Below are 27,119 nucleotides of genomic sequence, written 5' to 3'. Positions count from 1 at the left end.
TGAGACAACTATGACGGCCCTTGTTTAGTACCTGTTCATCATTCTTGTCCTAATTCCTAAGAAGAGGTCTCAGATGTTCTGTAGTCACCATATGTTCACCCGAGGAACCTTCCCTAAGTGTTCACCTTGTGAGGTCATGATTAATTAACACAGAGAAATACAGTGAGGTTGGCCAGGTGCCATTCTTAGCAGCCTAGGACTTTCCTGAGTCCAAATGCGGCAAGTGCTGGACAGACCGGAGCAGCTTTCACAGACCCCACCCCACCAGGGCCTGAGTACAGACTGAGTGTGGGGAGAGGAACAGTCCAGCAATGGCTGTGGACCCAGAGGGCACTAGGACCCGGAGCCTGGCAACTACAGCCCAGGCGGCTCTCAAAGGGCAGTGCTGAGTGCACGCCCTGCACATTCAGTGGGGCCAGAGTCCAGGCCTGAAGCTGAGGGAGGGGCCAACCTGCCTGCACTCATCTCATGCGGCCCCAACCAGCCCACTCCAGGCCAGGTCTGTATGTGGCAGCCACAGGAAAACAGAGGTTTGAAACCAGCCCTGAAACAGCCTGGAATCCTGAAATCCCTAGGGGGCCTACAGGGGTAGGGGGGAGGTCGGGTCAAGACTTAGACCAAGAACCTACCTAATTCACTGTGTCTCTGTTCAACCAACCAGTTACAAAGGCACGGTACTTCTTTACACCAGCATTTCCCAGATCTACACTCGAGATAACAGCCCTTTTCTTCTATGTAACCATAGGGTTGTGCAAGGCAGGAAAGTGTGCTCTGAGACCCATGGTTGGGCTTACTGCATGTTTGGAGATTGTTGAAAGGAGATGGGCTCGGCCAGACACTCAGTCATGTACAGCAGCTGGGCTGATGGGAAATGTAATACTGGGGTAAGGGAGATCGGAAGGCTGGATCCAGTTTCAGCCTGGCCACCAGGAGTCTGCCACCCAGAGTCCGGCTTGTGTGTGTGACATGGCCATGAAAGCCTCTTTCTTTACCTCTTCTCACGCTTTCACCTAAGAAAGAGTGACTGCATCCCCAGTTGAGGTGAGAGCCTGATTTTGGTCTTTTCTGCATTCTGATTAGATTTGCTTTTCAACTAATTTTTCTATAAGGAATGCCAGCTGGGCTAAGGGCGATTCGTTGGTTCAGAAACAGTCTCTGTGAGATATCAGATCGCTTAGAAACAAGCAGCTGTTTGCCTAGTGGGCGGGCGTCTCCCTTTGAAGACTCCACATACTAGTACAAGTCTCAGATAATCATCAAAAAGCAGATGCTGAAGGACAGATAAAGAGCTTCCCCAGGACTCCACAGTGTGGGAGAGGTTGAGACAGAGGACACAGTGAGAAGGGCTGTGCTTTAACATCCAGGTGTGATCTCAAACACTTGGAATCCAGAGAGATATACTTGTTCTGCCACAGAAGAGAGAACTCGCTATCTAAAGACAATAACACAAGCAGACTCTTAAATGACCAGATAGCCTATTTCAAGCCAACGCAGTACGTAGGGTCCAGAATGTCAGTTAGCAAGAGGAATCCATAGACGGGGCTGGTGCTGACCACATCTGGTGACCGCAGAGCTGGCAAGAAGTTCCTCGTGTGTCTGGGGTTGCTCCTGAGTCCTGCCTGGTTAGGTTCTGGGACAGAAGGCCCTGAGGCACATGAGGGCATGTATGTCTGGGGATGAGCGTTCCAGGGCATCTGCCCAGAGATGTGTGTCTGTAAGTGAAGGGGCTTTTGTGCGTATGTGGGAATGTGGGTAACTGAGTGCGTGTGTCTGTGGGTAGGATGTGTCTCTGTGTGGCGTGTGCATCTCTGTAAGTGGGGTGTGTGTTGCTGTGCGCACACGCACTTGCTTTTGCATGTAGTTGGTTTATCTCTAACAGGGACGTACATTTATGTGCGTCTGTGTTCTTGTCCATCAGCTGGAAGAGCACCCTTAACTGCTTCTTCCAACAACTATCTCAAGCTCCCGGAAAGATCTCCTTGACATGGTGGCCTTGCTCATTGCTAAGTACTATTTCTACCCTCATTTCCCTTTTTGAAGTAGCATCTCTCCTGTTCCCAATGGGAATAATCTTCCTCTTTAAAAGAGTAGCAACATCTAGGTTCATGAAGGATCCTGGACCCATGAAATGCCAATCCATTGACTCTTCTCAGATGAGAGTTGCTCTATGGGCCATGGGTAGTCAGTTAACGACTTAGAGAAATATCAAACTAGGTGGGAAAGAGGCTGAGGAGGCCTGGGTCTGAGTGAGATCAGAAGGTATTTTTGTATCCGCAGCCAGTTCTATAAGGTGTCATACGGGACGGGGGCATGGAGCCATAGTTTTCATACATAAGCTTTCCGACACCTTTGTTGGTTTAACTGCACAAACAGAGCAACACACATGTGTTAGATCATAAAGACCGTACCGCTGGGCTCCCTCTGATCAAGCTGGTCAGAAGGCAACTGCTGCTGCTGCATGGAATGATCTATGGTGAGGAAACACTCAAGGACTCCCCGCTGGTTGGTATTTCCTCGTGGTCTGGCCATGGGCGACCAGTCTTTGACCCCAACTTTGGATTACCTTGAAGTACTTGTCCAGGACTTCACTGTAGTTGCTGCCTTTAGAGAACCAGCCGTCTGGAATGATCTCTGCTTCCAGCCACTGGATGATGCGGTGCCGGAGTTCATCGCGGTTGGACTGATAGCAAACGACTGCAGGAAAGGGGGGAGGTCAACTGACGGTGAGGACCCCAGTATCACCCAGCACCCACTATGTGAGTGCGTCCTCTCACTGCAGTCCCACAGCACGTAGGGAGACAGGATGACCACGCACATGCTACGGAGGAGTCAACCCAGGGCCACACTGGAAAGTGTCGAACCCAGGATTCAAGCTCGCGTCTCTAAAAAATTTATAAAGATCAAGAATATTGAAACAGAAAGCCTATGTTGCATAGGTGAGGGGGGGAAAAGTAGAGCAGCAAAATAAAGGACATTTTCATTAACTTTAGGAAGCTGAGGGGGTGGGAGAAATCAATCAATCAACAGAACAGCTCTCTTGGCCCAAAGAGAAGGTAAAATAATAAACGAATAAAGGAGAGCATTGCATTTCTTTATGGCACTGGATTTCTGATTCTCTCTGTATAGCTTTCCCTTCTCTCACCAACTGGGTCTATCAAAACTTTCTTCCACCTGCATTTTACACTGCCTGCATTATACTTTATTATACACAACAGAAAATGAGGCCAACGAAGGGCCACGTTGAAGCCAGGCTCTGGACAGCTGTGTAAGCCACATGGGAACAACAGGTGGGGCTGAGAGTTGGGTGGATGGGGAAGCAGGGAAGGGAAAAGACTTGGCAAAAGGGGATTCCTGGAAGATCATACATGTTAGGATGTGTAAGAGGCACTGAGCCAGTGAATGAAAATCTGGGCACCTCTCCCCGCTCTGCCACTTTTTAGCTGTGGGATTCAGGGAAGTTCACCTGGCCTCTCTGAGCCTCAGTCTCCTCATCTGTAAGGTAATTACAATAAAACCTACCTCACAAGGTTATTGTGAAGATTTAAGGAAACGTATATGCTAAAGGGGTCTGTATTTATAAATGACGATGAAATTTTTTTATTCGTAGAAAATCACAGAAGAAATCCTACTGGCATTACAGATTACCACCCCCCCTTTCTTAAAAAGTTGTGCCTCTGATTCTGCTCGTCCCCTGACAACAGGGTATCTTGTAGATCACTGAAGGAAGGACTCAGTGACTTCCTCGTCCTTGCGGTCAACCATTACTCAGCAAAAATGCAAAACGCAGTCAACATTCTGACCCAACCGGATGCTTCAAATGACAAACACACACCAAAAAATGCAGTTTTGCAGCTTTTCTGAGCAACGCTGAAGAGCGACCAGCTGTGGGTCACAGGGCTGACACAGAGCTCTGGAGGTCTTCAGCGGGGATTGTAGAACACGAAATTTCCATCATGAAAAGAGTTTCCTCCCTACGATGCACACTGCATGGATGAACCTTGAGAACATTATGTTAAGTGAAATAAGTCAGAAAAAGCTAAGGACCATATGATTTCACTCATATGTGGGATATAAAACTGAAACTCCTGAACATAAACAATAGTGTGGTAGTTGCCAGAGGGAGGGTGCTCGGGAGTCAAGGAGGTCCCAATATGTGGTGACAGGAGAAGATCTGACTTCGGGTGGTGAGCACGCAATGCAATATACAGATCTTGTAACATAGAAACCCACACCTGAAACCTATATGTCCATGTTGACCAATGTCACCCCAATCAATTTAATAAAAAATTTTTTAAAAAGATGCACACTGTGGAAATACAGGCACTCACCTGGGCTGGCAGATGGACTTACAGATTTCTTTTCTGAAAGACAAAAGAAGTCAAGAAAAAAATAAAATTTCTATGTACTACTGGGATTAAAATGGCCCCACAGTAAGTGGCCACTTGTAACCTTTTCATCATTTTGTCTTAAGTCCTGTCTCCTTTCCTTCTTCTAAGACCCAAGTTTGGGGATCTTTTCTTTCCTGCTTTGTTTGACATTTTGGGGCCACTGAGTTCCCTCCTGATCTCACACCTTGTCCTGCTAGATTGAGGGGTGGGGGAGGTCACTGGGACTTTGAGAACTCACATGGAATCACTATGGAAACAGTGGAGACCAACATGTGGGCAACGTCTTCTTGTTTCTTCAGGGAAGTTCGAGGCTGAGACAGGTTGGGCAGGGCAGCCGTTAGGCAGGGGGCGAATGTCTAATTAGCAACAAGCATGGGACCCCTTCCCTTTTATCCTTATGATAATGGTTTGAGTATAGGTAAAACAGAGGAAACAATACTACCAGGGCTGAGAGGTACCCACATTTTAAAAGCATGGGAAAAGTGAAATTTACCAGCTTTTTAAAAAGATACAGAATTCATTTAAACACTTCCTTATTATTATTGATTACTGATGTGGCTGCCTATCCACTATTCAGCTGCAGACAGAGCTGGCAGCCCCTGGGGGTCTGATACAGGAAACCCTGGGCAGAAACCTGGGCCATCCAGGAGGAACCCAGCAGGCTCATGGGCGCCAAGAGGCTAGGCCTCCAAGAACCTGGGTGGTCGCCACGGCTTCGGGTGCCGGGGGTCAGGATGGAAAGGACTCCGGGTATCCCTGCCACACTGCTCTGCCTTCCTGGCTCCCCATGGCTGCAGTGAGGGCACGCCTTACCTTTGCAGTGTCCATCGTAGTCGACCTGGATTTTGGATCCAGTGAGGCAGGCATCTCGATGCAGCTCACAGTGGTTGAGGTAGGTCTTGCCGTTGCTGCCACACACAGGCCTCTTGTGAGGTTTGCATTGCTGAAACAGAGCTGGATGTTGGTGCAATCAAGGGTGCCGGCACACACACAGAGCATGCACACACCAGCACACAGAGCCATCTCCTGAGGACTCCCCACCAGCGCGATGGCCTCAGCTGTGGGAGCCTCAGCCCTGGCATCTGTGACCGTACCCCACTTAGTGTTGGAGGCACCTTATCACCTTGCAGCCCCATATGACTCTGTGTGCTGATCCTGGGTCAGGGTCCTCTCTGCTATTCAGTGAAGAGACAGACCCGCCCCTCCCTGCTACACCCCTCCCTACCATACTCCTCTCTGCCACACCCCTCCCTGCCATACTCCTCTCTGCCATACCCCTCCCTGCCACACCCCTCCCTGACACACCCCTCCCTGAAACACCCCTCTCTGCCATACCACTCCCTGACACACCCCTCCCTGACACACCCTCCCTGCCACACTCCTCCCTGCCACACCCTCCCTGCCACACCCCTCTCTGCCACACCCCTCCCTGCCATACTCCTCCCTGCCACACCCCTTCCTGCCATACCCCTCCCAGCCATACCCCTCCCTGCCATACCCCTCCCTGCCACACCCCTTCCTGCCACACCCCTCCCTGCCACATCCCTCCCTGCCACATCCCTCCCTGCCATACCCCTCCCTGCCACATCCCTCCCTGCCACACCCCTCCCTGCCACACCCTCCCTGCCACACCCCTCTCTGCCACACCCCTCCCTGCCATACTCCTCCCTGCCACACCCCTTCCTGCCATACCCCTCCCAGCCATACCCCTCCCTGCCATACCCCTCCCTGCCACACCCCTCCCTGCCACACCCCTCCCTGCCACATCCCTCCCTGCCACACCCCTCCCTGCCACATCCCTCCCTGCCACACCCCTCCCTGCCATACTCCTCCTTGCCACACCCCTCCCTACCAAACAAGCCAAAAGGGCATTTTATTAGAAGTCAGGAGTTTGGAATTTTCATCACTTCATCGTTTTGTAGTAAGTTACTCAATGTCTTTGGCTGATCTAAGATCCCTTAAACTTCCAGCATTCTATGACACAAAACAGCCAGAGCTGAGAGCTGGAAATGTGGAGACTGAAAGGCAGGTAAACTCCGCACCTCTTCAGCTCTTCTGGGGCTGAACCTTAAGGATCTTTGCTCTCTTGCTTTGTTTCTACTGTGGGGCCATTTTGTTTTCCTCCCAATCTTACAGTGCCTGTTGTGGGGCTGGGGGTTGGGGTGCCTGGATCTTTGTGAAGTATTACAGAGAATCATTATGAATAAGGAAGTGGACTAAAGTTCACTTGGCAACTCGGCCCTACTTTGGCTATTTAAAGTGCCATGGTCACAGGCAAGCTCAGTTTCTTAAGACTTTTGTGATTTCTGAAAGGAGAGAGGGGGAAGCAAGTTCAGCTCAGACGTAATAAAGGCACCAAAGCAAGGAAGAGCAGATGCAGTGAAAAGAAACATAGGACACTGGAGCTGGGAGGTAGCCCAAACCTTCCAATTTACAGACAAGAATACCAAAGCCAGAAAGACAAACTGCACTTAACCAATACTTCTTGCTGAGTTCTTCCATGTGCTGGGCACCGGGCAAAGCCAAATACAGTCTCTGTCTTCATGGCATCCTGTGGCACTAGCTTGCTCAAAATCACACAATTGTATGTGGCCGGGCTGAGACTAGACGCCAGGTTGCTGAACCTTACGTCTGGGTGTAAGCCACCACACAGTGGCCAGCGCACCTCCAGTGAGGCCCTGCCAGGTCTCCAGCATATCTGTTTTCCTAATTTCTAAACTGGAAGACTTCCTTTCTGGAGCAATGGGTCAGGATCCTTCCTCTGGGGACTAAATTGGGTGTATTTATTTGCACAAAGACAGATGCACTTCAGGCTTGGGTTGATTTGACAGAAAGGGGGAAAAGGGCACACATTCAGGGTTGTTTGCCTGAAGAGTGAGAACTGATCAGAATCCTGCTTATGAAAGAAATATTTCTCGAAAGCTCACTTTGCTTTTTATGGTTCATTCAAAACCAAAGCAAACCTGAAAAACCTGAATTCTGTCTATTTTTTAAAATTTGCATATCCTAGTGGAAATCAATCCTACAGAAATAAAGGCAGCAGCATGTAGGGCTATTTGCACAAGGGTGTTGTTGTTTCGTGGGAAGTGTCCATCTATAGGGAAATGATTGTGTAAATCTGGTGCTTTTATACCACTAAAGATCATGCATCTGTTAAAAAGTGAGTTACAACTATACATCCTGACCTGCAGGACTTTCCATGATATATGCATGAGTACAAAATGCAAATTGTGTATATACATATCTATAACTATGTGTTATGATTCCATTTTTGTATAAAATGGAAGGAATCTCTCTACATGTTTATAGTAGCAAAGGCAAAAAAAAAAAAAAAAAAAAAAAGTGAAACAAATATATGCCAATCTGTTAACCTGGATTAACTCAGACTGGTTAACTCAGACTAATGAAACTTGAAGGTTATGCAGAAGATTAATTTTATGTTTGCATAAATACCTGTACTTATTTGACTTACATAAAGCAATTATTCATTTTGTAATTTAAAAATCTTATAAAGCTGCCAAAACCGGTTTGGCTCAGTGGATAGAGCGTCGGCCTGCGGACTCAAGGGTCCCAGGTTTGATTCCCGTCAAGGGCATGTAACTTGGTTGCGGGCACATCCCCAGTAGGGGGTGTGCAAGAGGCAGCTGATCGATGTTTCTCTCTCATCGATGTTTCTAACTCTCTATCCCTCTCTCTTCCTCTCTGTAAAAAATCAATAAAATATATTTTAAAAAAATTCTTATCCTTGACCAAATTTCATATCTCCTCTATTGTGGGAAACTTTCCCACAATAGAAAAAAAAATAAATAAAAATAAAAATCTTATAAAGCTAAACTTAAAAAAAAAATCCCTGTGTTCACAGATATCTGATTTTTAACTCCTGGGACGAAAATTCCACTCTTTTCAGATAGACCAGGTGAGCTTTCATAAAGATGATGACATTGTTGGCACTGCTGTGCCGGCTGGCAGCTCCAACGAGGCAGCCACCCTGTCCTCTGACTCCTGACCTCAGGGCTTACCTCAATGCAGAGGCAGGTGGGCTCTCCCTTCTCTGTGACTGCACATTCCCGGCCGGCTCCGCAAAACACGTTGGCACAGATCTTGGATTTGCTCCTTAGTTCTTCCTAAAACACACAATCATAAAAGAACACCATGTCACTGAAACGAGCCCATGATGGGTTGAACCGACGGTGGTGATTATAGTTCAAGCCCAGGGCTTGGTCTGGAGTCACGGGTTGAAGGGTCCTGATGAGCCACAAGCTGTCCCCAGCAGCCAGCACCAGCCTTGCCAGCACTGCTCCAGCCCAGGCCACCTATGAGTCCTTAAGATTGTTTCTTAAAGAACAAGAGCTCCTTTCTTGCATGCTCCCATTCTTCTACGAACGTTTATTGGTTAATATAATATTATCCATTATATGCCAACACTAGACTAAGGAATGGAGATATAAAGGCACAGTCCCTGACCTCAAGATGCTCTGTGACTCTCTGAGGAAATACAAATCAAGAGATCTTTAGAAAGTTATATGGAAGCACCAGGGAGCTAGAGGAGAGATGGAGGGCAAGAATCAAAATGAGACACTCTGAAATAGGAGGCCTTCACTGATTTCTAAAGGATGAGAAGAATAGACTAGGCAGAAATGGAAACTTTAAAAAAATATATTTTTATTGATTTCAGAGAGAAGAAGGGAGAAGATATAGATAGAAACATCAATGATGAGAGAGAATCATTGATCAGCTGCCCCCCTGCACGCCCCCTACTGGGGATCGAGTCAGCAACCTGGGCATGTGCCCTTGACTGGAATCGAACCTGGGACCCTTCAGTCTGCAGGCTGACACTCTATCCATTGAGCCAAACCAGCTAGGGCATAAATGGAAACGTTTGAGAGCAATATGGCTATCTGAAAGACCAAAATCTCACTGGGTAGTGTTCAAAGCAAAAGAAGAATAGCCAAGCTATTGAAACATGGATCTGCTGTTCTTTTATTTGGTCTAATTCAGCCCCTGTCCACATCTGCCTCTGGCTTCAAGACCAAGAGGGCCAAACCATCTGATAAGCAGTAGAACTAGCCTCAAAACACTTATGGTCAGATATTCCTGTACAGACATATGCACTAGAACTGAAAAGGCAGGGAATGGCTCCAAATCTATGCCTCTGAAAATGTGGGTGTTTGTAGTTATTCATCTGTCAGTGACACACTCGTTCTCTCGGGTTAATTGGCGACTAAAAGCCAGCCCCACCTCATTTGCCACTCAGGCCAGCAGTAGTGGTGGTTGAATGAAGGAGAATGGGATTCCTCCAGCCACTCTTCCTGCAGGCAGTCTCACCACAGGCCTCCGGCCTGCCCACGAGGGTGGCATGGGCAGTGCTAAAACCAACAAAGATGGCAGGAGTTGTGCTGGGGTCATGCGACCGGCCGTAGTAAGGGTGGGATAGAACCTGAGATTCTGCCCTTCAGGCCATGTCTACTGTGTCATGCAGAGAACTCACACTCACAGACTCACTTCTAACAGTAAATTCTTACAGCTGGTGTTTTATACCCAAGAATAGGTCACAGAAAGCAAAAAACAAAGCAGATATTGAGAGCTGAGGGGCTGTGTCCAATACAGCTGGTCTGCTGCCACCCGGAGGCTGCTTTGCAAACTTCAGGTTATTGTTTCCTCTCCTGAGCCAGCCGGCGTGTCATACAAGGCTCCCATTGGTCTGGAAACCCCATGGTCACATCTCATTGGCTCACGGGCTGTTGCCACACCCATTCTTTTTTGGATGTTGCTAAGGCGAATTCAATAAAGCTGGCAGGCAGGGAAGAAAAGAGGAAGGAATTCCCAGAAGGCTGGGAGGACTAGCGGTTGTTTCCCAAACCAGGAATAGCGATAACATCAAACATATTCTCCAGGCAGAGCAGCCCTCTTGGAAACGGTGCCTGGGAATCGAAAGCAGCTCTAAACAAGAAGAGGAAAAGGCTATCGCTGAGCAGTATATATATAAAAAAAACTCAGATAAGACTATTTTCTCCTTTCCCTTTCAGGAAACAACCAGCTAACATATAATCCTCTGTGTGTGTGTCACACGAGGTACAGACACACAAGTGCATAAAAAGCATGCTCAGACACATATGCCTACACTTAAAGGCACATCAACACACAGCTCCATGGCAGACACCCACAACCGTTAGCAATTATTAGCTGTGTTGTAACTAGTCACTTTAATACTTTGAGCCTCAGTTTTTCCCTCTCTATCATAGGGATAAATACCAATCCTGGCCTGTGAAGATGAAATGAAATAACACATTTGGAAGTGCATCACAAACTGTAAAACGAATTGCCTATGTAAAGTGTTATTAATGTTAATGCTTATAGAGTTTACTGCAGAATAATAGCCTGTGGCCTTTATGGAGCCTCTTTTTTAACTTATGTTGTTGTTTTTAGTGAGTATTAAAAAAAAAGCTTTTAGTTACAGGTTTAATTCAACCCAAGTCATTCATCAGAAATAGATCTCAAAAATCCAGGTAAAGAAACAGATACTTTTTATTTAAAATATAGACTAAGACTTGAATAGTACAATTAAAATTTACCAAGTGTTTACATACATAAGATTTCATCTTACTTTGTGAACAGCACTGCAAGAACATGTATGTTATTAACCCCATTTTATAGACGAGAAAACTAAAGATCAGAAAGGTCAAGTAACTTCCCCAAGGCCCCAAAACAAAAAATGAGAGGAATTAGGATTCTAATCCACATCCACAGACAAGAGATGATTAAGCTCCCATTTATAAATAGCTGGTACCCTGCTATGAGATTTTTGTTATACATTATCTTAGTTAAGCGCTCTGACAATGCCATAAGTTTGACACCATAATCATCCCTATTTTACAGATGAGGGGTCTGAGCCTTATCGGTTAAATAACTTGGAAGTGGCATATTCTACCCAACCTAAAGGAAAAGTTCTTTTACATTTATTTTCCTACCCAGAAGAGTCAAGGTTAAGGAAATTATAATGAGGGTGTGACTTGCATAATTAGTAAATGTCAGGAGAAAGTGCTTAACGCTGCAGCGTCAGAGTTAGATTTGAATCCCTAAGTTCCACTTCCGCTCCTCAGTTGCCCTGGTGGCGCCTCTGCCCAGGGATAACACGGATCCCTGTGAGGGCTGTGTGAGACTAAACGACATGCACCACATGCGGCAGAGCCTGCCACACAACTGAACGTGGCCATCGTGACAGGGCAAAGCCGATGCTCAGGCAATTTTCCCTCAGAGATGCTGTTACCCCTTTGGGCTGCCACATCCCCACCCAGCCTCCCTTACACGGAAATGACAATCCTGAGAGCGGGAGGACCACCTAAATGGAAAAAATCAAAGGGCCTACCAACCCTGTTGCCCTGTTTGAAGACCACAGAGAAATGCAGGTGGCGCATCTATCAATAGGTGGCAATCTCTCTCTGTGTCTCACGGAGCCAAGAGCTGCAATGCAGAGTGCAGTCTTGGCTCCTGCAGCCCCTCCCAGCTCTTCCCTGCCAGCTGTGGTGAGGAGGTGGCAGATTGGGGTTCATGCCCTGCAGGCCCAGGCAGCAGGAACCAAGAACTGGGGGGGGGGGGGGATGTCTTACCTGAAGCCCTCATGGTCCTCCCCAGTGCCCCCCATTCACAGGCAGGCTTTCCTGCAGAAATCAACAATGAAGACAAGCCCTTCCCAAGCCCTATCTTCTCTGGGAGCAGAGTGGTCGAGGGCATTCCCAAAGCTTCTAGAAAGTTCCTTAGGGTGGTAGGTGGTTTGACCCATCTGCTGAGTGACCGATTCTAAGTGAGGGAGAACACCTTGAGATGTTCATGGCAGGAACACGCTCATGGGTAGAGAGGAGCGTGGCGAGGAAGAGAGAGATGAGGCAGGGCGGCAGGTCTCGCCAGCTGACCTGGTGGGCAGCGAGGACCTTGAGAAGTGTGGAATGGGGCCAGTGACATGATGATGTGGTGTTTTGGAATACTGTGTCTGGTCCCTTCCAACTTGGGAATTCTGACTCCAAGTGCGGGGCAGCCTGGGTGGAGAGAGGCTGGGGGCAGGGAAACCTGCCAGGTATAAAGCAGAGCTCTTGTGCGGGTGACAATGGACGAGGGCCCGATGCTAATATTCATTAGAGCACCTACACCCGAGTGAGGCTCTTTACAGATGTCTGTCCTCGTTTCCATATAACAGATGGGGAGGAAAGTAAGGTTCAGAAAAGCTCTGTGATGTACAGAGACCATAGGACTAGTGAGAGCGGAGTCAGGCTTAGGACACAGGTCAGCCTGACCCCAGAGCCTTGATATTCCTTTACCAAGAGCAGTCAAGGGAGTGAGCCTTGGAGAGAGGGTACAGCTCCAAGGGCAGGCGCAGAGAGAGGTCACGGATATACACACCCATCGGTCTGAATACACTTGTGAGAGTATAATTGATTAGGGAGAGGGGGCGTATTCTGGAAGTGTAGACACCCTGATATATTGAAAAAATCAATAAACACTTGTTTCCAATTCCTCCCATTCACAGGCATGCGAAACATCAGATTTCTAGCTTTCTCCATCCGCATCATCTCCCCGACTGGCTCTCTGTTGTTTTCATTAAGTGTTGCAAGCCATGCCCTGGGGCTTTGGTCCCATGGTTAAGTTTCACAGGGCAGACTTCTCTTGGTAAAGGCTGACAGGGAAGACTGCTGACTTTTACAGGGAAAAACCTCCCCTCTGAGCAACTGTCAGCCACTGCATGGGAATAAATGATACTTTATATTTGCACCGTAATATTGATTATTCTGTCATTCTGACTATCAATTTTTATTCTCAAAGCCTTCGAGGATAGGCAGGCAGGAGTTATCTCTTCGGCGTTTCCAGATGTAACATCCTATGATGAAGAAGAAACCGAGACTTGTGGATGGCTATATGTGATTGGTCCAAGACCTCATGAGGCTCCACGTGAGGTCTCCAGACTTTAATCCAGCTCTTTCCACTACACCACTTTGCCTCTTTACAAATCAAAGCTAGACTGGATCCACGGTCTGAAAAAACAGGAATTATTTTTGCAATTAAAATAGTAAGTTATTTGCTAAACCACCACTGGAGGTGCTAGTGTGTCTGAGTCTCTGGGCCCACCACAGCAGTAAGTCTGAACATGAAATACACTTTGAATGTTTAAAAAAAGTCTTCTGAAGTAAAACAATTTCTGGAAGAACAAGGTGTATTGGTAAGGGAGGGAGCCTATAAGCAAAGGCATAAAACTACATCTTAATATACCATCAATCACGGACGTAAACTGGGTCAGCTCTGTGCCTTCCATCCTTTTCCTCCTTCCTAACTTCTCTTTTTGAAAAAAATAAAAACAGCCCTTACGTATGCCAAGGTGGAATTTTGGCTCCACTTGCCACTATTCTGTGACAGAGCGGCTTTGTTGACGTGAGGAAGGCTCTCCTTGCTTTGCCAGAATTAGTCATGGAAACTTCACAGGAACACCAGGGCTCCTCGGGTTCACACAGCATCATGGAGTTGGGGACAAAGGAACTCACAGAACTGGGGAGAACAGGAGAGGGCGGGGGTAGGGTGGGGTGCTGGCTGCCCCCGGGAGGCCCTTCTGGAATGGAACCTAGTAGCCTGGACCTGAGAAAGCCAAGGAGAAAGCAAAACCGCTTTAGGACCTTACAGTCTACCTGGAGCACCAGGGGGCCTTGCTCAAGTGCCCTAATTCCTTTCCCTGAAAAGAATGTGTTGGCGCATGCTACATATTCCAGGTAAAGAGGAAGGAGTGGTGATTTCTAGCAGATGTCCTGATGCACTTGGCAGCAGGCACTGCATTTGCAGGGCCTCGTCCCCCTATGTGTTCACAACCCATCCCTCAATCTCAAGTTTACGCACAGAGCCAGATCCAGGTTTTGTGGGGTCTGAAGCTTACAAAATTTGAGGGGCTCTCCTTAAAAAAAAAGAATGCTTGCCCTAGCCCTAGTTGGTTTGGCTCAGTGGATTGAGCGTCGATCTGTGGACTTAAGGGTCCCAGGTTTGATTCCTGGTCAGGCACATGCCCAGGCTGCAGGCTCGATCCCCATTAGGGGGTATGCCGGAGGCAGCCAATCAATGATTCTCTCTCATCATTGATGTTTCTATCTCTCTCTCTCTCCCTTCCTCTCTGAAATCAATAAAAATATATTTTAAAAAACCAGAAACAAAACAAACAAACAAAAAAAGCAAAAGAATGCTTAACGATGACTGCAAAATTGGGCACAGGGCCGTGGATGGGCCTTTTAAGTAACAGGTCTGAAACTGAAGCTTAATTAGCTTCACGGTAAATCGGACTGTCCACCTACCCTACATTTTCTTCCTAAACGAGAAAGCTCTGCACCTGTAGCCTATTAGTCGGAGCCTTGTTTAATATTTTATGCACATATAGCTTATCTCAAGCAGACTAAGCGCTTGCACATTTTGGCTTCCCACAGACCCACCACATTGTCCAGCCTGAGAGAATGCTTAATGAACGTTTCCTACATTAAATGTCATTTGCGGTCCGTTCAGATTAGTGTCAGTGTCAGTGGCCAGTGACAATGGCATTTGGGATGTTTGGACTGAAGGTGTGGGTTTTATGACATCAAAATAAGGGATGCATTACCCCAGAGGATTCGCTTTAAGATAAAAATATCTATTATGGACTTGTCACTCAAGAATTATCAAATTCTCCTTTCTGTTGATGTCTGCATTCAGCCTCTATTACAGCTTATGGGATAACATGCTCCTCACTCTTTTTTCTCATGTGGTAATATATGGTGTGCCTGAAAATTACTATCAAATTTCAAATGGGACAAAGCTGCTTACCTTAACCATTGTCTTTATGATTTGACAGATTCTGTCACATTTTCTTAGTGTCTGCCTGAAGCACCTTGTCAGACTGAAGCACCTAAACTACCACCTCCACAGAGAAGCTCGTTCTCTGCAATCCCTCTCCTCCACAGATTAGGTCTTCCTTGAGGTGGCCCAGACCCAGCACAGCAACCGGGGTGCTTGGCTTCTATAGCGCTAAGTTCAGTTGTCTGTAATGGTCTTGTTCAGTCCTAGCAGACGTATACAGCAGCATTTAGTAAACACTTACAGAGTTAGAATTATGCTAGGCACTTCATACAGGACTGAAAACCATCTCACAAGGGTCTAGGACAGTGGTTCTCAACCTTCCTAATGCTGCGACCCATTAATACAGTTCCTCATGTTGTGGTGACCCCCAACCATAAAATTATTTTCGTTGCTACTTCATAACTGTAATTTTGTTATTGTTAATGAATTGTAATGTAAATATCTTATATGCAGGATGTCTTAGGCGACTCCTGTGAAAGGGTTGTTCGATCCCCAAAGGGGTTGTGACCCACAGGTTGAGAACCGCTGGTCTAGGAGGCCGGAGGATGCATCCCTATTGGCATGGAGAAGACTGTAGCTCTGGATCGTCTCTAGCACCTGAGGAGGGTGTTTCTGCTCTCATGCCTTCAAGTCCTGGTCCTCAATGATGAGCTGGGGTGTCTCCCCAGGAGTGCCATGCCATTTCCTCAACTCAGGCACATCCAGTGTCTTTACTTTTACTGAACGGTTCCCCAAGATCTGTCTATTGTCCTAAGAGTTATCCCTGGGAGTGCCCGAGATATTCCACTAGTCTTCCTAAAGACTGCTTTTTACAAGTCCCCCAGTTTTGCAAATTCACCCCCTAGTTTTTCCAGAACACCTGGTTGGTGGCGTGGGAGCGGAGAGGGCGGGGGCTTTTAGGTCAGACCACTTTCTGTCCTAAATTAGCCTGTTAGGTCTGAGCATAGTATTCATTTTCCATTCTCCAGCTGTCTGCCTAAGATGTGCCCACTATGAAGGGCAAAGTAGGGCTAGAGAGAGTCCTCCAGTCTTCAGGAAAGGACAAGGCAGGCAATTTAACCCATCAGAAGGCATGCTTGTGGTGAGTGCCCATAACAACAAAACAAGAATAATAAGTCTGTGACCCCAGCATGGTGCAAAGCTCTATGGCATACACTTGAAAGGAGTGGTCTCTGCCTTGGCAAAAGTTCCTAACCTCGTCAGGGCGATGGCATTAACAGGCCAACGCAGTCCTGAAGGAGATGGGGCTGACTCCAGGTGGTGGGGCTTCGTGGACGAAATGGGACTTGAGCTGAGCCTCGACGAATGGTAGGATTGGGATGGAAAGAAACCCTGTAGGTTTTGAGCAGGAGGGTTTTAAGACTAGTTTGGCCATGGTACATGGGAAGAAATGGGCGAGGAGGAATTAATTGGAGGCACAAGGAAATCAGCTAGAAAGAGCCTGGGGATGAGAATCTCATGTAGGGTGTGGCAGAGAAGGAAGGAATCCAAGAGAAATTTCTAAAGAACAAGGTCTGGCAACCTACCAGACAGAAGTGGGGAAGGAGAGAATGGGGGAATCTGCCAAGATCTCTGGCTTCCAGGGCCTGGAAGGTTGTTGCTGTATCTCAGAGATGGAGCCCTGGGAAGGGCCACGGGGGGGGGGGGGGGGGGGGGGGAGGGGCAAGCAATGATGCATCAGTAATGGGCATGCGTCTCTGGGGATATAAAATATTCCACTGACAGTTCAAAATAAAGGACTAGAGATACACATCTGGACATCATCCGTGTCAGAGTGAGAAATGCAGCCAAGAGAACAAATGAGCTCAGGAGGGAAGGGTGGGAATGGAGGGATGAGGGCAGCTGAGGAGAGGAAGGGACAGGATGTGCACAGAGAGGAGCAAGGAGAGCAGACTGCCACCAGCCCTCTTGGGGTCTCCTCTGGGCAGATGCAACACCTGGCCAGGTTACAGGGCTTGGCAAGCAGCGTGCAGGTTGGAATTCAGCCTCCCTCACCTTCTCATGTAGTGAACAGCCTGCACAACCGTATGAGGGCTCTGAAGGCGAAGCAGCCAAGAAAGCAGAGTAGGCACATTCAGAAAACTGGGAGCAAAACCAGGAAATCTAGAGAGCTCCAGGAAATGTATGATGAATGCCATTATATGAGAAATGATTTGGCAAATGTTGGGATGAGACCCTTCCTCCTCCCCGCAAAAAGCCTTTAAACTTCTGCTAAAACCTGAACCGGTAACCCAGAGGACAGACCAGACAGAGGCAGTGAGATTCCATGTAAAGAGAACTGGTGCAGAAACCTAGAGACAGGCCCTGACATATAACTGCCTGTAACACACTGTGTGGCTTAGGGCAAGATGCTTGACCTCTCTGGTCCTCAGTTTCCCCATCCATAAAAAAAAGGTGGGGGTTGTAGATGATGTCAAGGTCCTTTAAACTGTTAAGATTCTCTTAACTAGAAAGCACAGGAATTTACCATTTCAGATGTTCTTGAATATCAAACTTTATTTTCCCAAGGAAGCTAACCGAAATGCCCAAACTAAAGAGACTGTTTACATAGAGAGCCTCGTGAGGGTATTTCAGGGGTTTTGCTGAGTTTGGGTTGAGGAATTAAAACTGGCTTTCATAGTCAAAGAATTTTCATAAGAAATGCCTTTTCATTCCCTCCTGGATCGTGGCAGAGGAAATCAGGGAGCAGTAATGGGACCCCAATTGAGTGGCCTTATTTCACTAACCAGTTAACTGCTTGGAACCCTCTACTCCCCTGGAATGCCATTAATAACCTTTTTATTCTACTTGTGTTTGCCTTGCAAGAAAAAAGGAAAGAGAAGAAGGGAGAGAATGGTTAAAGGAAATTCACATGAGATTCACAGTTCTTCATTCCTGCCAAGAACCTGTCACTGAAGTATGTCTGGGACTGCCAGGGCTCACATTTACTCAGCATTCACGATCTAATTATTTCCACATGTAGTTCAAGGAGAATGGGTGATTAAAAGTAAAAAAAAGAGAGAGAGAGAGAGAGAGAGAGAGAGAGAGAGAGAGAGAGAGAAACCCCCACCCCTAAATCCCAATACCCTCAACCAAAGGAGGGAGACAGCTCCGGGGCAGCTGTGGGAGTGTCCCCTGCAGTGCCCGCCACATCTGGACCAACATTCCTGCAAGCCAACCTTCCATTTCCCCAAGCTTCGCCAGCCCAGAAACAGATAGGATTCACATTCATGGGCCTCTGAATAGAATGTAATATTTACTCCCCTGCTTCGGTGGGAAGCAGGTGAGATACGGGTATAGCCTAAGAGCTACGAGTTCTCTCCACCCTTTTGTCCCAGGGGTCAACTGAATTTAGGTGGCCCCTAGGCAGTTCCTGATACACATACCTACTAGGGAATAAACCCACTGATTCAGTAACACTGAGTACCTTGAGTACCTTCTCTAATCGGGGAATAGTCCCCCCACCTCTGTGGCTCCTTTCCATCATCCCAATTTGTGCATGGCTCCCCCTAAAACTGAAGGCTAAGCTACCGCTTCTCCAAGGTGAGTCACATGAGCTGGCACTGATTCCAATGCCTGACACCGTCCCCTACTGGCATCGTCTGGGCCACATTTAACAAGGTCTTCGGCATGAGGCTCGGAGTCTTCTCTCCCCTGGGTAACTTCATTGTTAACGTGGCCTCGAGATCCTTGGCCTATTTACTTCCAGGAACTCTCCGGCTACTCGGAGCTTCAGCTGTGCAAATGGGTGGAGCAGGCAGCCACGGCATATCTAAGTCACAAGGAGACTAAAATAAAAGACATAGGACTCCCAAGGTTCTACATTTTGAAACGGGATCTCATTACCCTTTGAAAATGTCAGCACCGGTAGGGATTGTTAGATGCTCCTCTAACCTTGAGATGGGAGGAGAATGTCCTACGAGACCAGCTAAAAAGATGTCACCACCTGGAAAGTCTGATTTTTTTTGTCTGGGTTGCACAAATCCTTCCTGTCCTTCAAGGCTTAGCTCCAGTTACATCACTCCATCCTCTGTGACCTTTCCTTTTGGTTGATAGGAATTCCTTCTTCCTTCCTGGAATTCTCACTCCACTTTGTCTGAACTCATTTTAATCACTTTTTAAGGTTTTAATTGATTGTACAGATTTTGTCTTCCCAGCTGAACTCTAAGTTCCTAGAGGACAGGATTATATTTCAGAGTTCTTCCATAGGTCCCAGCATAGCACCCTGTGCCATTCATCAACCTTTGTTGAAAGCGTGAAAGGGCTACTGAGTCACACTGCCCTGAGGACTTGAAGTAGGGGCTGAAAGACAGATCCTGTGCCATCTCCTCTTCTGGGGCTGCCCCCTTCCAGGACCAGTCTTTTGGGGAAATACCCTACAGACCCCACCTTTCTCCACCAGGTCATAAATATTCAGCTTGAAAATTCACTAATTAGAGGTTGTCTTAGACCCATAGAAAGACATTGGTGTGTGTGTGTGTGTGTGTGTGTGCGCGCGCGCACGTTGGTAAAATGGACACGAGAGCAGTGGGGGTACTGAAATGGCTTCCAGTCATTTCTTTTGTCCATCAGCAATGCAACACCCAGCTGATCCGCTGAGGGAATGAGAAATTGGTGGAGGGAAAGGGGGTAGAAGATGAGGTAATGTGGGAATGTGAAAATTGGGTGACACTTTGGAGTGTAGGGGGTGGCCTAGACAGGGAGAAGTGGAAATAAAGAGCCAAGTGAGAGGAGGCCAAGAGAAATCATGAAATGGGCTTGTTATCCAAGGCAGCTGCTTTGTGTTAACTCTTCCCAGGAACCCCACCCCTACACTGTCCTTATGAGGTAGAAGGGAGGCCAGTTGGTCAGTCTCCCGGGACCAGAAAAACAAGCTTCTTCCCTTGTTCTACCCCTCCCCACCCCTAGAATGTCCCGGGGTCTCCAACCACTCCCGTCTGGCTCATCCTTGCAGTGGATTGCCAGGGAAGGGTGAGGCTTTAGTTGTGTCCAAGTGGTTTATTTCCTCTGGGGCTGGACACCTCAAAAGGAACTGTGATGTCCCACCAAGAGCTAAGATAATTTGACAGACGAAGGGGTCAAGATGGTTGGGTGAGGCTAGGTCAGGGGAGGTTGGAACACAATGGAACAGAGAGACCCAGAGACCCAGCACAGCTGAGCAGCGTGAGTCTCCACTCTAAAAACAGGGACAAAGTCCTGGGAACCTTTGGGGCCAGTGTGGCTGCAAAGCAGCCATCAAATTTCTAGCAACTTGGCTATTATTTCCTGGCCCGAGGAATGCAGAAGGGGTTAAAACCCAGCAAGAACTCCAGCCTAAATGAAGTCTCCATATGTGTGTCTCGGTATGGTTCTAGGAGAAGCAGACAGATGCAATTAGAAGTTCTCAGACACTGTGTTGCCATGGCAACTGCTGGCCAAGAGAAAAGTGGGGAAAACCAGGAGTCCGAGGAATACAGTTTTCCAAAGAAATGCCAGAGGCAGGTGGTGTTCATCACCCTCAGGCTCCACAGGGAGGGCTTGTGTCTCCAGCGACTCTTAAGGACCCTCCCAATTTCCCCGCATCCCCCTCTCCCCCGCAGATACACACCCAGAACAATGCCAAATGCAAATGAAGGGCTCCCTTCAGATGAAGGAGTGTGTATCTGTGCTGTTGCTCTCTGGGTGGCCTCTGGTCCCAGGGGCTTTCTAGATCTGAGTCTGAGGATCAGTGAAGGAAACTGCAAGCTTATTTTACATGTCACCAAGGGACCCAGTTTCTCCAGGTGGGGGGATGCTAGATCGGTGCTGCAGGGCAAACAGGGGTTTGTGAGCTTGACTGGGAGAAGATCTGAGCATATATTTTATCAGCCAAACTGGGACTTTTTCCAGACTAAAGGGAGACCTTTTAAATAGACTTGGACAACAGGCAAACTGTGACACATGGTCACCTTAATTATTAGGCTGCCTGAGGGGAAAGTGATTGTTTTTATTTTATAGAGCAGGAATTCTAACCTGGTGTCTATGCGCTCCCAGAAACATAGTGATCGATTCTGGAACTCGATTTTCCTAGGGCAGTGGTCGGCAAACCACGGCTCGCGAGCCACATGCAGCTCTTTGGCCCCTTGAGTGTGGCTCTTCAACAAAATACCACGTGTGGGCACGCATGTACAGTGCGATTGAAACTTCGTGGCCCAAGCGCAGAAGTCGGTTTTCGGCCTGGGCGAGTCTATTTTGAAGAAGTGGCGTTAGAACACCCAAGGGGCCAAAGAGCCGCATGTGGCTCGCGAGCCGCAGTTTGCCGACCACTGTTCTAGGGAATAAGCTAGGAAAGATGAGAAATCCAATGAAAGGGCTACTCTGAGCATGGACTGCCTCTTGCAGCCTTTATCTCATTGATTCAACTACCCCATGAGGATATGTATGCACGGGGTTCTGCTGCTGGGAAGCTGGGGAACCTGGGCAGATTTTGAACCTGCTTCAAAATCTTGGTCATTACAAATCCTTCCAACTGCTTCTCTAAAGAGAGAATCATTCATTGCATGCATTGTTGACAAAGGGAGCTGGTTCTCTATGAGTTTAAGGCAATAATGTGGGCAATAGAGTGGGATGATTTCACAGCAGAGAGAGTTACTAAATCTCCCCTGAAGAAGGGGGACTTCCGGGAGTGCATTCTTGCACATTCCTGAACAACTGAACCCAAAACAGTGGCTCGGTGAGCCTGTGGTCACAAAACCCAGGGAAAGGTCAGACTCTCCCAGGGAACCAGGAGAAATGACTGCATTTTAGGCATCATGTAGCCAGCCTAGAAATTATGAGCATGTGGTTCAGCCACAAGCTCAGTTACAAAATTGTAGGATGTTTAAAGGGGAAGGCCCACCCAGGGTGCATCCCTAGTATTTTCTCAGGGCCTCTGGGAGTCACAGCCATTTGATAGGAATTCCTGCCAGTTACCTGGCAACCACGGCTGGTGGTGGTCTTCTACTCTCAATCCTGGTTGGCAGTCATGGGCCCACCTGACTTATTTACCTGCACTTAAACCTGGAACGTGGGGCACAGATCTCTGAGCTTAATGTGGAGCTTCCCCAAGATTTGGGGTTGGCAATGAGGGGCTCCTTACAGTCTGTAATCATCAACAAACACCACTGCTCTCTGCTGGGCATGCATGTCAGGAAGTTCTGACGCCGACTTGTAGATCCCCTGGATGTTAAGAATCCATTTTTGAGGAATGTTAACCTTTCTGGACAAATTAAGAACCACATATAATCAGTCCCTTTGGGGAAAAAAGGCAATACTCCAAACACAAATCAATTTGCATTTCCTTATCATTGCCCGAAGTGGAATTGGACAAAACCTATTTCCAAGCAAGTAAGCAATAGATGGGACAATCAAGCAACAAAATACCAAACATCATGCTGAATGCCAGGCTCGGGGAGAATAAAGCACAGTGCACACTCCCAAGCTGCTGACAGTACAGATGGGGAAATGGGACATAAATACATGGAATTCCAAATTACAGGACTCAATCTAATAAAAGATAACTCAAGACAATGTGTGGCTAAATGCAATGTATGGTGAAGCGACAAGTGTATAGAGCACTTATTTTCAACCTTTTTCATCTTATGGCACCTATAAACTAATTACTAAAATTCTATGGCACACCAAAATATATATATTTGCCAATCTGACAAAAAATATGTATAATTTGGATTCATTCACGCTGGATGGCTACTGTTGTCATTTTTAAATTTGACAATCTAAGGGAAGAAAGGTTGGTGCCTCTGAGTAAATAGGTAGGTATTTCATGTTTTAAACATTCTTATGGCACACAGGTTGAAAATCGCTGGTCTAGAGCAGTACTGTCCAGTAGGAATATATCAGTCTATAGATAATTTAAAATTTTCTAGTAGTCACATTTTAAAAAGTTAAAATAAACAGATAAATTACTTTAGTAATTTATTTTAAACATAGCCAAAATATTACCATTTCAGTATATAATCGATACTATTAATGAGACATTTTACACATTTTTCCATAATAAGTCTTTGAAACTGGCATGTATTTTACACTTACAGCATGTCTTAATGGGACCAACTACATTTCAAGAGCTCAACAGCCACTTGTGGCTAGTGGCTTTTCCTACCGAGTAGCACAGCTCTAAACAGCAAATTTAAGTAGTTTTGAGAAATCACTGAGGGCTGAAGAGGAGAATTTTTAGGTAGAAAGAGTAAGATGTTAACTTGGAATATTTTAGCAGTTGTGTATATAATTGAAGTCAACAGATATTATCTGAACACGTGAGTGAGGCACCATCTGGGCTGTATCTGGAACCAGGATACACAGTCCTCTGAAAATGGGCAGATGTCATGCGCACTTAAGCCTAATTCTGGCTCTGCTTTCAATGCTCATGGACACTGTAAGGAATGTCTCCTCTGGTCTTCTGTAAGGAAGGCAAAATGTTTGCCACCTCTTGTCATTAAGACTCTATATGGCTTCTCTCAGCAAACAATGAGAAGGGGTTAATTAGACTACATATTTGAAGCCTTGTCTTAACTATTAAAATATATATTTTTTTCCCTTTGCACAAAAGTTCATGGACAAATTTGGCAGATACACTCTGTTGCTGCTAGCCACACACACAGACACACACACTTTTAGTGTCTTGAGATGAAAGTCAATGAAAACACGCACATTCTATTCTTCTTGAGACATTCCTGCCTCGCATTCTTTCCTTGGAGCAGTTGGGAAGCCACAGCTGGGGGGGAAGAAGCTGTAAAACCAACTTGTGCTGGCCAATCAGGCCTTAGCTGGCAGAAGGCCCCCCAATGAGAGGCTGCCAGGTATTCTGCTCCATCGCAGAGATGAAAATCCTGTGAGACCCTCAAACTATACTAACAATGCACAATGACCTCCTTTTCTGTTCACTTTGTTTTTCCCCCAGGACTGTATTAGAAACCCTACACAAAAACCTACCAGCTTAGTGGTGAGTAGTCTGTAACAGATTATGTTATCATTCAGGGTGAAAACACTCCCAAGTATAATGTAGCAGTATGGTTCTCAGGGCTCTATTCTTCACTTTAAACTGACTAAACACTGGAGAGATGCCACATGGTTAGCTGGTTTAGGTTACCCGGACTCCACTAAAAAGTGGAGCAACAGGATACGTACGTCAGAAAACTTGGTCTGTGAGTCAACTGTAAGAGAGAGGGCTGCAGGCAAGTGGGAGACTGGCTCCCTGGGACTCCACCCACTGCTGATCACTGTGTAAATCCGGCGACATTGTTTTACCCATACTGGGAACATCACGGTTGCCATTCAAATGAAATAGGAGAGAGAGCAGAAAGGGTCCCCAAAAGTAAAGGTCTCAGCAAATGGTAAGGTCAGAAGACAAAGTGACCAGAAACTTTGGGGCAAAGACTCACCAACAACAGAATTGAATGCTTTATTTTATGTTCTTTGGGATATGAGCTTATTCTGGAAATAATGGTCAGTGAAATCATAATGGCAGATCATGGAAGGAAAGAATAAAAATATTTACTATTCTGCTAGCCTCTGCTTAAATTTCTACTTCACCTGGAGCTGAGAGAATCAAAATCCAGGTGGCAGACTAAGCTAACTCAGCGCTAATATCATGTCAAGGTTAAGTAAAGTGCTGATGGGCAAATGCTGTTAACTATTTTCCCAGGTGCACATATACCTGCAGAATCCAACACAGGCATGACTGGGGTACAGAGATTATAGGCAGGATATTATACATTTTCTCATCACATAGGAAACATTTGGGTTCATTAATTGGCCCATTCGGCCAGTGAATTATTTCAACAAATATTTACTGAGCACCTACTATGTGCTAAGCTCATTTCTAGGTGACAGGGATTCACTGGTAAACGAGACAGAGAAGGACTCTGTCGTGAAGGAGTACATATCATAAAGGGAGGACAGTGAATAAACACAAATAATAAGATCATTTCAGATTGTGATGAACATTTAGAAGATAAGTTTGCCAGCACATGTTTGACAGAGACATCAGGGTGAAAGGGCATCACTGACATTGAGTGGTGAGGAAACTTCTCTTGAGCTTAGACCTGAAGAATGAAATGAGCAATTCAGATAGAGAGGGGGAAAAAGTGCCATGTTCTGAAGCAAGATGGAATTTATTATGTTCCTGGAACAGAAAAACTTGTGGCTGCAACACAGGGTCCAGCAGGGAGAGCAGTGAGAGGTAAGCTGGGAAGAGTAGGCCCCAGGCTGGAGCATGCAAGGCCTGGTAGGCACTGATGAACAATTTGTATTTTATTCTCAAATACACAGGGACCACTGGCGGGTTTTACATAGGAGAGTGAGGTGACTAGATGTACTCTTTAAAAAGAGTACTACTCGGGCTGTTTGGTAGAGAAGTAGATGGAAAGAGGTAAGGAGGAAAAAGGGGAGAGAAGCTAGGATGCTATTGCAAGGCTTGGACTAGAGTGGTGTAATGGAGACCAAAAAAAGTCAATAAAGACATGATATATTCTGAGAGTTGAGAATGAATAATTAAGAAGATTCCTGAGTATAAGTTGAAAAAAAAAAAAAATCCAGCTAGTTCTAGGCAACGTATGGTCATAGCCATGCCAGTGGTCCAGTATGGAGTCATTCCCAGAAGGATCTACACCTGGACTAGCCCTGGGGTCCGGGTAAGTCCCATACCTTCTTGATGAAATGGAATCAGTTTAGGTAAGTGAGTTCACTCACCTAAAGCCCATTAAGACCTGGGGTCAGATGTAAATAGTCTCTGCTTATGGAAATATGTCCAGAACTGACCCATGTTTCCAAACTGCTCCATGGAATACTATCCTTGACATATTTATGGTATTTTTTGAAATGGTGTTCTGTGGTGGAATGTCTGGGAAACACTGCTTATACTACTATCCTCCTAGAAAGGAAAATACCTAATGCATGAACACTGTAAGGCTCTGAAAAGTCCTGCAACTAAAAATCCATTTAACCAAACACATACGCTGATATCACTCATACAGCTTGAGAAATGCGGATCTAGGTTCTGTATGTCTCTCTCTGTAGTTCTGCTGTCCCCTGGAATTAAAGCGAAAAGAAGAACAGCAACCACTATTAATTGAGTACTTACCTTGTCTAAGGTGCTTTAGGTCATTATCTCCCTTGCTACACACTATATACAGGTAATGCTTTAATTTACAGCTTTAACATTATTGTTTGTTCTTGTGAGTTTTAATTACAGACCATCTATTCACTTAGAAAAAGCAGACATACATCTTTTCTGATCATATATATCAGTAGTGTTCACTCATAGTATTTCCTCATGAAGCTGTAAGATAAAGACCAGAAACTCTTCACTTTATCACCTCATCTTCATTTACTGTACTTACCCTATGACAATTAACAGTGACAATTTCCTACCCCCACCACTGCCTCTCTTCTCTTCCCCCAGTCCTTCTCATCACTATTTTCCTCCTTCCTATTTAATCCATTCATTTCTCAACAAGAACCATTTTGGGGTGGTTCACAGGCTTTGAACTCCCCTGGACTTAGAATCCCTAATTTTTGTTTCTCCCTCAAAAAAAAAAAGTCATGACTTTCTGAATATGGCTGTTGTCACATCTAAACCTACCGATTGGTAACCTAGAGCCCACAATAACCCTCAGCTATCTGGACACACACACACACACACACACACACACACACACACACTCATTCATCAACCTGGGCAAAGCGAACACTTTTTCCTGGAGTTAAACAACAGATCCCTGGGGAATGAGGAGGTCTTCATGTTCCAGGACACTGTAATATGAGTGATTATGGTCACTAAATGACAATGCTATTTACACTAGGCAAAATAATGATAGCATTTCCTAGAAAAATAACCCAATCACCAGCTGAAATATAGCCACTGGGGAGGAACCCAGCTTG

At 46.3% G+C, this 27,119-nt stretch overlaps 1 protein-coding gene across 1 annotated transcript in view; it reads right to left on the bottom strand.

Annotated features, from left to right (window-relative positions):
• FSTL1 (follistatin like 1) overlaps window positions 1–27,119 on the bottom strand; it is a 57,311-nt gene that overhangs the window by 12,191 nt on the left and 18,001 nt on the right. Inside the window, exons 3-6 of the mRNA XM_079767415.1 lie at window positions 8,408–8,512; window positions 5,202–5,331; window positions 4,329–4,361; window positions 2,564–2,694 (exon numbers count right to left, since the gene is read on the bottom strand). Of these exons, the coding sequence (XP_079623541.1) occupies window positions 2,564–2,694; window positions 4,329–4,361; window positions 5,202–5,331; window positions 8,408–8,512 (399 nt within the window). The remainder of the gene's footprint in view (window positions 1–2,563; window positions 2,695–4,328; window positions 4,362–5,201; window positions 5,332–8,407; window positions 8,513–27,119) is intronic.

The sequence above is a fragment of the Cnephaeus nilssonii genome, assembly GCF_951640355.1.
Source record: "Cnephaeus nilssonii genome assembly, chromosome: 3".
Taxonomy (NCBI): Eukaryota; Metazoa; Chordata; class Mammalia; order Chiroptera; family Vespertilionidae; genus Cnephaeus; species Cnephaeus nilssonii.
This window is presented reverse-complemented; position numbering and strand designations above follow the sequence as displayed.